This window comes from Necator americanus, chromosome IV (assembly GCF_031761385.1).
Source record: "Necator americanus strain Aroian chromosome IV, whole genome shotgun sequence".
In the NCBI taxonomy this organism is placed as follows: domain Eukaryota; kingdom Metazoa; phylum Nematoda; class Chromadorea; order Rhabditida; family Ancylostomatidae; genus Necator; species Necator americanus.
Genome location: NC_087374.1, coordinates 14,445,666 through 14,458,833, shown reverse-complemented (window position 1 = coordinate 14,458,833; position 13,168 = coordinate 14,445,666). Strand labels below are relative to the sequence as shown.

The following is a 13,168-nucleotide window of genomic DNA, read 5'->3' as shown; positions in this document are numbered from 1 at the left end:
CCTCAATGAATAAACGTTAGGAGTTTAGAGGCATTATAAGTAGTTCAAAAAGGAACCAAGATGAACAATATTCTATCACGAGGTCGGAACAATTTCCAAAAAAAAAAACATTTCTACTGAATTCATTTCAAACCCAAACAGTTAACCTCCAGGGATTTTGGCACTTGCCCTATTCATTCAACATGCGTAACCATTCCTAACCCGCTCCACATCAATCACTTTCACAAATTGAATGTCCTAATGGGAACCGACAATGTGCTGACTGAATCAAAACCCTGGGGAGGCCAAAGAGAACGTAGCGGAGAACTTGAAGGATGCATGTCCTTGTCATTACTAGGTAGTTGTACGAGTTCTCTACAGCTCCACACCACAATTATGATGTCAATAACGACGTGACATGATGGAAAGCAGCTATTTGGGATTATACGTATAGGATTGTAGCAGTTCTTACAGCAGTACATTTCTGGAAGTCATGACTTTTTGCTTATTTGTTCGTTTGATGTTGAACGTTGGGAACTCAGAATCGAATAATATATAACTATTGAAAAAAATTTGGCATAAATAAAATTGGCTCAAGGATATCAAGAAGAACTTGCGCTTTGTGCTGACTTTGCTCCGCACTTTTGCTGTCTTTAAATTTATGACGTTTTCTAACTTTCACTTTCTCTTATTCAAAGTATTTTTGCCTTATTTTTCTGTCCAACATGGAGCTTTTTTATGTGCTGTGTTTATGTCAAGACGCATACTATGTATACTCATTTTTGGCAACGAAAAAACCAATTCTTACTATCGTTCTTAAAAAACAGAAAACCAACACAAATTCCCATTTTCTGACCTGGATTTCTGCACACAGATTCCCACACAATATTCCATTCCTTATTGACTCTTCTGAGTGAAGCACAACACCACGATTTAGATTTTAGCGCGTCATTTTTGGAATTTGCAAAGATAATCTGCTATGTGCTAAGTGGGGGCGGATAAATTTTTCTAAATTCCACTTCATTGTATGCAAGTGCTTTGTTATAATAAAGTTAGCACTCCCGTCATATGATAAGGACCGGAGTCCTTAAATTATGGGGTGCTTAGACGAGGTCATCCACGGGCACTTACCCGGTCCGTATTTACGATCCTATCGGTCTCGCCAAAGTATTATCCGTGGTTTTCAAAGAAAGATACGGTCAATATTCTATGTAGTGGAGGGGGCGAAGTGAACAAAAAAGAATGAATGCATGATTTAAGCTAGAAATTTTCAAGAATTCTTGAGCATTCAGGGATAGGAAAGTGGTGTAGTGGGATACAGGACTAGGCAGAACTGTACACAACAGCCAGGGGACACTACGGAATGAGCCGTTCTCGCCACGTAAATCGCCGTAATCTGCTTGCGTGGAATGAGTAACCAGGCGCTAATCAAACGTATTTGTAACGTGTTGTGGAAGAGGATTCGGCGAATGAGTGGTTCAGATCAGTCACTATGGGACACATCGATGTATACTCTTGTAAACAAGACATGTTACAAAGCAGTAGAGTAGATAAAGAGCATCAAAAATTTTGCATTTCTTTTAAGGAGGTGCAAGGGATTGGAAATATCGTTAGTAAAAATTAGGAGTGGCAGGGGAAGTTCCTACGTATCAGAGAGACTATACATTCATGTATGCAGCTCGGCAACTTCTGATAAGTCGATGTTGTGATGGATAAAACCTTTACGTTCAGTAGCAGCATTTTACAAAATTGACGGTGCAGCCTAGATGAATAGTTGGATATTGACAAAGCTGTACATATGTAAATAATCACATTCAGTTCTCACTGGTACCTTCTCACCTTCTTTTCATGGAGAAAAAGTTCTGAGAAACAGCCTCGGAGGTGTACCTGTGCCTGCAGTTGATAACGAAATAGAACGCAGGCAATTCTGTCGTCGTCCAACGTCCGCAATCTGGCGATAGAACTCAAGTCAGCACTAGGAGCTATGCAAGCTGCTCCTTCGCTAACGCGTTGATATTTTTCTACTAACCCCAATATGTTGCATCGTTAAGGACATCGGTGCAGTTAAGGGCTTATTACATTCTTTTTTCGGGATTGTTAGCTGGAATTTATCACGGTCATATTCGCGAAATATGTATACCACTTCCCTTATCTGAACGTGGTGGGATTCTAGCATCGTCATTTTTCCGGATGCGCTGCCTCTGAGCAATTTCATGTATGTGCCGTGAGTAAAAAGGAGAAAACTTTTCAATTTAATTAGACACTATAACTAGAGAAAAAATATCCTTATTGTTAGAAAGCTGAAGCTCAGAGCAATAAGCGAACAGTCAAGAGTTGGTACGCAATCACGTATTTCTGATTTTACAGTAGCAACCACTACTATTCTATAATAGAATCATATGCCTGTGTGAGTACGACTCGGTCGGTGGCATCTGTACTAAGTCAGATGGTAGGACATCCACTGGGAGGGGAGAGTGTGTGAAGAAGCAGACATTCCCACCTGTTGCTGGCTTTCACAGTTCTATAAGAGAGGTGGATTCTGTAAAAGTAACCATAGCCATTGCCAAAGGTTTATCTGTGTTAGAAGACGTTGAATATAAAATGAAGTGATTATTTTCGGTGAATTTTAAAGAAACAATTATTTGCATAGTAAAAGCTGTAACAAACACTGTATAACATTGTACAATTGTATAACAGCGTTTGCCTTTTTTTCGACGTTTATGCATCCCCGTTTCAAATCAATATCTACTGATGTTATGTGGTATTTCAGGTGGAGTATTCGTATACTGGATCGTAGGTTAAGGAGAGGGAGGTGATTCCGTCCATTTCTTCCTAATTGTCCTTCCGTAAAAAGCGGCCCGGAAGATACGGCTTCGAGCGTTCCGGCGCGCTATTTTCTACAACGAGTTCGGTTGGAGCACGCCAGCCGTGTGCACACGCGACGTCTTCTGGGCCGTTTTTTACGCCAATTAGCAAGAAATGGACCGTACCACCTCGGATTCGTGGGGTGATGCCTTTAAGGTAGTTTTTTAAGGTTACCTGCCAGCACATAGTCTTCCACGTTGCCTAATATGTTTCAAAGACTTGTGTATACTTTTATATAAAAAAAATCGCAAGTAAAGTACACAAATTATTACTATTAAGTGTTACGATAATTCATGAAAGATTAATATCGTATGATTTTGAACACATTTGAACATTACAAAATCTCTGGTACCCTTGTCTTTGACCGGGTAATGGTAATGTAAGATTATTCGCATAATTTAAGTGAAAACGTCCGGTAACCTGCTCCTGTTAGTGTCCATTCTTCGTTTTTTGCGTCTCTCGCCTGCTCCGCCGTAATTCTGTCCCAACGCACAACTCATTGTCTTCGTACCCGTTCTTCCACATTCTTACATCTGTGAGTTTCTCCTATGTGTATTTCTCTGCATTTGTGCATGTCTGTCCTTTTGCATAACTGTCTGTCTGTCCGTCTGCATGTCTCGTATCCTGCCATCCTGTGCATCAACCTAAACATCTGTCCATCTTTCGGAATGCGTGCTCGCTTTCTTCTTGCAACAAGCAGAAATTAGTTCTCTGAGGATTTGGTTTCAATTTACCTCTAAATTTGCTCATGCTGTACTTATGATGCGTTTTCGTTATAAATCAAAAGAAAAGCGCTTAGACGAATAATTAGGAATCAGAGAAATATGGTGGGTATACCGTCATTCATCTGGATCTTGCTCAAATTACCATATACAAAACTGAGACCAGCCTCCACCAACTCCATTAACAATGATGCCTCTTAATTACATGAGATGGTGTGAATAAGAGCTGCCAGTATGTACATATGTTCTCTCGGCCAATATGTCACAGTTTTTGGCACCGAACGGCGGTGATGCTCCCGAAAAGGACGCCAAAACATCGAAGATGGTGTTATCACACCCATGCCGAGACCGTGGGTCATTTCTGGATTCCCAGTATTTGGAGCGTGTGTAAGAAATTGGAAAGAGTATGTGTGAGACGGCGTTTCCCAAGGTGAATGGCGGCAATCATGAAGATCTAAAGTGCCGACTATGAGCTGTCCATGGCTGGGTGAGATTGGCTCGATGGAGCATAGAATAGAAAATTGGAATTGCTGATTACTGCAGTGTTTCAAGCAAGTGCACGTATATAAAGGTAAATCTACATTAATCTCACGTCGAACCCGCAAAAATCCCCTTACCAGCACACCATTTTCATATTCTCGTCTTCGGATGCTATGAGTTAATGAGGTCGACGAGTGCAGTTACGCATGACTTCAGCTTCAGTCGTGTCCATGCACATTTCAATATGTCCATCGGCTAATTGCGCTAAATTGCAGTGAAACAGAGCCTCCAGCAGCCAACTACGAAATATGCTCGAATCGAATATCATCGAAGAGATCCGAATAGAAGAAAAATCAGACACACTAACTTCGAATACTACAACGTTCAGCTATCCTTTTCATTGTGGATAGATGGCTTTTTTTTCGCATTTTTACGACCTACATACATATGTACTCGGAAAAATGCTAAAGCCCAATTCATTTTGAGGCGAACATCGAAAAAAAAGTCACGCTTGCTATGCATTTGCTTTGCAGTAAGTGTTACCTTTTCAATGTTGAAGTGGTCTCATGTACTATTCAACTAAAAAATGTATTTGCAGCACGAAATAACAGTAACAAAAGCACGCAAATTACATTCGAGTGTTATTTTATTAATGAATTGAAAAAATCCTTAGTACGTTACTAAAATTTCTTCCGTTCACTATACATTGACGAAGATACTATAGCGTAAAATTACGTCTAATAACCGTGTAAGTTCAGCCACTTTCCCGAAGAGGAGAGCAACTCTTCTTTTTTCCGCGACATTCACGGTTTGTCGCGAGAAACTGCTTGGTGCAACTGTAAGCAGAAGCAAGGGAAAGACGTGAAGAAGCGAGCACTAGCTCAAAATTTCCTTACTCTCTTATATTCTATAACTTCTGACTAGTTTCGATTCATAGTTTCACCTACTAACCAGGAAATAACATCTCTTCATTAAATCGACTCGTGGAAAATTTTGCGATTATAAGTTCGTTTTTTTTTGTGAGAAATCATTACTGGTTTTTTTTTCTGAAACTGATAGCTCTCAAATAATAGTTTAGCGCGATTGGAAGTAGCTCTGCATTAGCGAAACGCTTCCCACTGCAGCCAGTTCTCCCACGGCGATCTCATTTTCTGCACGGATCATGATGTATTTATCCAGGGGATTGTTTTAATGAAAACCAAACTTCCACGCATTTCATTGTTTTCACTTTGAAACCAATGCCGTTTTATCACTTTAGATTTCTAGGCTAGACGTAAGCGTTCCTCATTTTTATTACAGTTTTCTTTATCGCTTATTTGCAACGGCAAGAAGTTCATGGAAATATTTCGGTTTCAACGGACTTTTTCTTTCTCTGGATTTGTGTAGGTCCCCTTCAATCACTATATTCCTCTAATTAGTAGTGTGTCCAGTCGCTTTTTTCTCAGAAATGCAACCACTACATTTAGCTGAGTGAACTCGAAAAAAATGTTGACCCTAATTAAAACACTATCTCCTGTCCGGCTCCACCGCAACCCTACGACAGGGCCACGCCCACGTTGGACAGCGGGAAGACAGCGGAAGCGCTCACCGGGTGGTCTCTACCCGTTTTCACATTCCTTACTTTCACGAGCTCAAGAGGTTTTTTTCGGTTTCTTGAGTATCGATCGATCTCTGTTTGGTGCATGGTCTACTGTAGGTGTTAGGAGCGCCGTGATCAAGATTTTTATCGCATCTTATTTAACATCTATTATTTAATTTTACTTACCCTTCTCAAAGTCTTCAAACGCTGCTGATTTTAAATTTGTGAATCATTGCTAGCCAGATACGCATGTTGGGCTTCCGTGAAGTTTTGTTCGACAGCATTTGAAAACTCTGGGAAAGCCGTGTATTTTATGACGCCAAACAAATTGCGCCATTCATCGTTTTCATAGCGGAATCACATCATCTGCAACAACAAGGTCATATCTGCAGAAAAAAATCCTTCTTAAACCAATGATCCAGTGATCTAATCCGTGAATATTCAATTTTGTTGGGAGAATAAAACCGTTCCCTTTATTCGTGCCTACTCATGTGATTGTATTTTATTACTTTCAATTTTCTGCACGTAGCTGCTTTCGGGACTCTGACTATGGTCATGTTTCAGATCCGGAATGCTGCGATATTTCCTATCAATCTCAGTGTCTATAGCTTTCGCTCATTCTGCGGTCGATCCACTACAGAAGTTTCCTATAGCGATTATAGTCGGCGTGAAAAAGGCCGGTACAAGGGCTCTATTGGAGTTTCTGAGGTTGAATCCACGAATTCGAGCACCTGGACCAGAAGTGCACTTTTTTGATAAGAACTATCATAAAGGACTGGAATGGTATAGGTAAGTGAGCGACGACTTGAAGAACTTTTCCCACTTTTTTACCTTTCACAAATTGGCGTGATTCGTTGCATTTTCCATGTCGAGTTTTCTCGTCTTTTCTCAGTTGCGCTTCGAGTCTATTAGCTTTTACGCTAATGACATTATGCGTTCGCCATTAGAGTGCTATCATTATACTCAAGGAACCGGAGCTCATTAGGACTCTTTGGATATTCGTCTGCCACTTGGGATCACACGGAATAACATGAAGAAGACACGCAATAAGTAGACAAACAAATCAGCCAGCGTTGGTGTAGAGTACGTAATTGCGTAATATCCGAAAAAAATTCTCATGGAGAACACTAGTTTTCTATTCATCTTTTTTGTCTGTTTTTGTAAAATGTCTAAAAGGCTGAAACTAATTTCTTTGAAGGACTTCAAAAAAGCTTATTCGTCTTCTATTACAGAATTTTCATTTAAAAGTGGTTTATGTTTTGTCGTTGTGGCAATAAGTACGCGAATCTTACCTACGTATTTGTGTTTGTAGGGAAACGATAAGTTTCCGTTTAATCGTGAGCAGTTGTCTTCCAGCTTCAATAATTTTTTGTTAACCAAAAAACCGCAACTAGTCTGAAAAGCCTTTTTGTGAAACATTTAAAAATTTGGGAAATTTTTTTAAATGGTTAATTCAATCCACTACAGATTTTTCATCGAAGAAAACAAGTACTTACAATAAAAACGTAGTTACATAGTTTAGTCAAATTAGTACTATCAAAAAAAGATTAACTAAAAATAAAAATATGAATAAAAAAGAATTCTGATGTTAAAATATAAACTTCTCTAAAAGTATTCTATAACTGTTTTATGCATTCCATTGATGACGTCATTGAAACCAAAAAATTTCTTTTGTTAAATGGCGGATTTGTGCATCCATTCATTGACAATGTCGCATTCATCTCTTAGTCATGTCCGCCTTGAGTGCAAAAATATTGAAAGGGGGGATCCATTCAGAAACCGTCGTCCCTTCTCGAAAATATTCCTGTTGAAAATATCGTTTTAAGAAAGATCAAAGGCTCGAATTGTGGAAACTGCAAGTAGATGACATGGAAATATTTAACATCGCACTGCAAGAACCTTCAGCTAAAGGACATGGAAATGTTCGCGCATAAAACATAAGAAAGGAGTATTGTTTTGGTCACACGTTAGGCTAGGGATTCTAACCAGTTTTTGGAGCACCTGATTCGCTGGGTAGTTGCGAAAAGGAGGAGGAAAAAGGACCTACTAGGGCAACAAAATAAACAAAATGCGGGGGAATAGCTAGATAAAGAATACGTAGAATTGACCAAGCGAAATGTTTTAAAATCTTCATGATGAATTTTTTCTTCATTCTTTCATTTTGAGAATAGAGGACCGTGACTGAGTCACGTATGTATGTGACAGCTTTCTGGCTCATTTGCAAAAAAAAAAAAAAAGTCAAGAAAAAATTTTCGCTTTCTGGGATCACCCCAGGTAACTTTTTGACATTCTCCAGGGTTGTGTTCCCAGTTGCTAAGTGGAGGTGACTAGTACGTTTGGAATTAGTGTTGACTTCCATTAACTCACTCTACGCCAAAATCATAAGGCGTTTCCTGCACGAGCTGTCTTGAAATATCATCCACTCGGCTCTCCTCTATTTATCTTGTGCTGCTGCTGCACTGGTTTCCTCGGATGAACTATAAAGGTAAGTTCACCTCATATGGGTTGACTGACTGCACGGTAAGCGAGTTTTCAGAGCTTAGAGATCATTGTTTGAAATTAATCTTCAAGTTTGTATATGGAATCGTTGGCGTTGCAAAGTAGCGGACCTGCAATTCTTTTGTTTTTTGACGAAGAATTACTGCGGTTCTGCACAGATCATCAAAAGGAACTTCATCATATCATGACGAGGTTTATCGAACTTTTAGTGTTATACTTTCAAGGCGGAGGGTTCGTCATTTCAATGGAGGACTCATATTTCGTGACCTCATGGGGTGCAGCTGCATGCAAAAGCGTTAAACGATCCTCAGCTTGACGATATTTCGCACGCTCCATCACGAACACATAGCATGCATAGTTGAGTAGGATCCTCATCGTAAAAGGTTATAGCAGTGCAGTGGGCCATCGGAAATGTTGCCATTCCCGATCGATATGTATCTTTTGCGTGTGCATGGTAGTTTGGGATTCACCGTTTTAACGACTACTGTTGGTTCGTGAATTTTAAGCATAGAATCAAGGGGACGTTTCTCTTCTTTCGCTCTGCTCTCTTCGTTATCCTCAACAGTCCTATTCATCCCGGATCTGAAACGTCTTTGTGCGAGCGCGCGACGCGTTTATTTAATCCTATGAGAAGGAGGTCTGAAACGCACAAAGGAGTAGTAGTAGGTGGCCGTCTGGCAAAATCCCCTAACGCTTAGCGCCTGGGGAAACGGGGAATGAAGAGAAATTCTGGAAAAAGAACTGGCATTCTCCTCCTTAGTAGTACGATCTCAACTGTCACAACAAATAGCGATGTTGGTGTCAGGTCGGATCGATTGCAATTGACAGCAACCTTGATGGCGGCTACTAGTGAATGTTTATCAGTAATTGGCAATAGATTCAGAGTTCTAAGTGATTCCGAGAGGTTCTCGTAGCAAACGGTGAGGTCTTCTTGACACACAAACACATAACCATATATATACATGCGGCAATGAAGGATGCTATGTACGTTCGACGCGCATCCAGAATATCTGGAAAAATCGCCATCGAGTTAGATTTAACAGCGATAAAGTTAAATATGGTAAAATCAGAGTGGCCAAATCCGTATTTTCCTCTTATTGGAAGTCTGACCAAAGTTTAAATTATGGTTAGCCAGTGTCTACGGTCAGTTACTACATATGTGCTGAAAGAAGTTGTTGCTGATTGGTCGACAGTAACAGTAGGCATGTCACGGACATCGCGGCCATATTTCCTTAAAGTTACCTAATTCCCTAAAAAGTTGCCCAATCAACAGATTGGCACTGTTCAGTGGCAGCGCACTGAACAACTGTTCCCTCAGCCACTGTAAATGAATGATGATATGTTTGCTATTACGGTAGCCTAGGGTCTGGTGACCAGTGTAAATAAGTTGAGCAACCCATTAGTCATCGAGACCAGGGAACGTATCCAAAAGGTCTATCCTTGAGAGGATGAATACGATGGTAACGAAACCATCAGGGATTTCGGAACGGTTCACGAAAATTCTGAACCGTTCTGAATTTTTGTTGGGGGCGGATGTAGCGCAATTGGTAAGAGGTCCGCTGCGGTTACACGGTCGGTGTTTCAAAACCGTCCTGGTGGCAACCAAGTCCTTTCTCCCTTCGCGGTCGATAAATTGGTAGTAGACTTATTCTTTTTTTTTGAAGGGTTCCAGCGCTAAACCAATTAGAAATATATTTCCACTGCGTTTGGCGTTTGTCCTCGGACAGACTTTTATTGGATGGCTGATAATCAAACCAACGCATGTTTCTTTAGTTGGGGCTTCCGCTTTACCGTTTATCCAGCTGGAAGAAATTTATTGGATACAGGCTTTTTGTTTCGATTTTTTATCCGAGGTTCAGGCTAATGCATTGAAACAGGAAAAATTATTGGGTTGTCACCATGGTAGCAGTACATCCAGACGGGTGATTGTCATTTGTCACACGTCATCCGCCGGCCGGATCGAAAACAAGATCAAATGCAAATGCAGCCGGTCATTTGCCGGCTGCAGATTAGAGCGTTGATTAGATGTGGCACACGGCGGTCACGCGGGCAAACCGTTGCCTTGCAGGACTCGACAGTAATTAAGAAGTCGATTTAGCATATATCTTATTAGACGTGAAATGAGTGGAGCTGACAATTTCTCTTAAGCCATGTCTCATCTAAGAGCTGTTCGGAAGTGCCTAACTGGTGGTACGGTCAAATTCTATGGTACCGAAGCGCGCTGTTTGTCTAAGAACAGAGCCACGTTCATTTTGAATGCAATCTTCTATTTCATTCTGTTCATGAAGCAGTTTGACTCATTGAGCAACTTTTTCAATTGCGCTCCAATTCTACTTCTAGGTTTCTTGTCAAAATTTTGAAAATTTTATCACTCTATCAAATTTTAAGGAATGTGATCCGTTCCAGGGATTCACTTTCATCAAAACATGTTACAGCAAAAAATGCTTTGTGAAGTTTAAGAAAGAACCCCTGAGTAGAATCAGTGAAATTGTAAAATTACAATGTTCAATACAGTCTACGGCGTCGTCTGACGTCTGGTGCAAAAACGTGGAAGAAAGTGGAATAAATTTTATGAGACAGACCGGTACAATAAAATTAAACGCCATTTTCTTTATGGGGCACGTTTTGTTAGCATCGCTAGAAACCTACATATATTAAGTTTTTCTAGACTGCTAACCTTTTTTTTCTCTCGACAGTTTACCAGGACATAGTCGTGATTTCTCAACGTCTTTGTCAAATTTCTCCTCATCTACTTTGAATGTATTGCGGACAGGTCAATGTACAAAGTGGGATTTGTTCTCCTTTGAAGGCATCACTCCACGAATCTGGGGTGGTGCGGGTTCCAGGTGAGTTATGCCTATACGGGGTTGTAGATCATGGGGAAGAGGGTAATTCGGTCCATTTCTTCCTAATTGCCGTGAAAAACGGCCCGGGAGAAGTGGCTTCGAGCGTACCGGGGCGCTCTTTTCTAATTTAAGTTCTGTTGGAGCGCGCCAGCATTGTGCACGCGTCGCACCTTTCGGGCCGTTTTTCTACTGTAATCAGAAAGAAATGGACGGAATCACCCTTCTCTCCATAATCTACGACCCTGTAACCCACCTGGAACCCGCACCACCCCAGATTCGCGTGGTGGTGTCTTTAAGTTTTGAGGAAATCACTTGACGAGGGTGTACGTACCTAAGGAGTTCCTCTGTCAAAGATTTCGGATCTGAGTAAGATTTCTTTCGCTCATTTGGCCTGAAGGAAAAATTTCTCCGATGGTTTTCTAACTATTCAATTAGTGTGGATTAGCATTGGCATCAGAAAATCTAAGATGGCAGTTGTGTTGCCACCGGACCGAAAGTGACGTGTTATCGAACTTTGAGAGTAAGTAGTTTTACCAGTGAAAATGTATGCGGTAGGGAGAAATTTCTACAGGATGTACTGCAATAAACCATATTAACGAAAGCACAAGCATATACAACTTATAAATGATGAATAGCAGAAATTGGATAAACACGAAATGTAGTAACTCGTTAGCGCTTGCGTTGGTCTGAAAACTTTTACATTGCTTTTTTTTCCTCGACTCCCCATTCCCGATCTTTTCTTTAAAATTTAATTTCCTTCCACACATCACACGCCTAATAAAAGTATGGTGCTCATATGACTTGGCAATGGTAAGTCACCCCATTCGTCGCGATGGTGAATCAGATGTAGGAGTTCGTCCAGCTACGTCTACACGTCCATACCTCAGCACATACGTCGTTAGAATTTTTGTTCAACAAGGTTTGCATGTACTCGTTAATATAAAACAGACAATGGATTATTTTGCCATGCCTCATGAGGTTGAGAACTTGGAAATTGTTTCTGGAATTCTTGTATATGTATTATAGAATACACGTGATCGTTGAAAAAGCAAACACAGGAAATGAGTCTACAAGTCATTTTTATGTCCGCTGTTTTGTTTTCCAGACATTTTTAAGAAGAAACTTAACACTAAAAAAACTTAACCATATTTAAACTTCGTAGACTTTGCGACCAGGAATTTGTTTTTTTTTTCAGAGAGAAAATGCCCTTCACGTTCGATGATCAGTTGACGATCGAGAAAAGCCCTGCATATTTTCACAGTAAAGCTGCTGCCGAACGAATCCGCGCGCTCAATCCAGCCATGAAAATCATCATAGTGGTGCGAGATCCGGTAATGAGAGCGATATCTGGTACGCTTAGGTTTCTGAGGTCACATTGTTGAGGCATTTTTCTCTTTTTGTCAGACTACACGCAAGCTTCTTCAAAGAGGAGAACACTGGGAATGATGCCAACGTTCGAAGACATGGCTGTGGGGGACTGCGCTCCATGGTTGAAGACAAACTGTTCCTCCAAAGTGGGCGGAGTTAATGTGGGATGGGGAGCGATTCGCATAGGAGTTTACCACAAACATATGAAAAGATGGCTGGACAATTTTCCATTGGACCAGATCCACATTGTTGATGGAGAACGTCTTGTTGCACAACCAGCCCTGGAAGTCAGCAGAACGGAACGATTTCTTGGACTCGTGCCAGGTAAGAGCGGAATTAATTTCCCATGTTCACTTAAGGGAAGAGAGATGATTGCAGTGGTCAAACCTGACAATTTCGGCGTCGACCCGGCTAAAAAGTTTCCGTGCGTTCGCCGTTCTGGCGGCAGTTTGCGCTGTCTCGGGAAGACCAAAGGAAGAAAACATCCAGTGGTTCGTGCAGAAGTGCTACAACAATTGCGACAATTTTATAAACCAGAAAATTTCAAGTTCTTCCGAATGATCAATCGATCATTCGAATGGTAGTTGTGTAGCTATTTTGCTAGTTTAATTGCTTGGTTACTTCTTTATCAGTTGTGGTCCCATGGTTGCCTTACTCACCGGTGAATGCGTACGTGTAACTTTTTTCCCTGTTGGTGTCCTACAATGCTGTTACCTACCATACCTCCCATTTCTCATCTTGCCGATGATCTCAGCTCTATACTGTGATTTCAGGAATATTTTTTAGTATTCAGGGAAGTCTTGCCCTTAATACACACATCGTCATAAGAA

The 13,168-nt window shown here is 40.8% G+C and overlaps 1 protein-coding gene across 2 annotated transcripts; it reads left to right on the top strand.

The window, feature by feature from the left end:
* Nucleotides 1-6,196: 6,196 nt before the first annotated feature.
* On the top strand, nucleotides 6,197-12,922 carry RB195_001266 (uncharacterized protein; the record flags this gene model as incomplete). Of its 2 annotated transcripts, XM_064197962.1 has the most annotated exons (3): nucleotides 6,197-6,414; nucleotides 12,166-12,320; nucleotides 12,375-12,922. In XM_064197962.1, 3 exons carry the CDS (start codon nucleotides 6,197-6,199, stop codon nucleotides 12,920-12,922), a joined length of 921 nt encoding a protein of 306 aa, XP_064053843.1. The 2 variants fall into 2 exon arrangements, with proteins under 2 accessions (XP_064053843.1, XP_064053844.1); XM_064197963.1 differs by lacking the exon at nucleotides 6,197-6,414 and having other exon boundaries at nucleotides 12,173-12,320.
* Nucleotides 12,923-13,168: the final 246 nt, after the last annotated feature.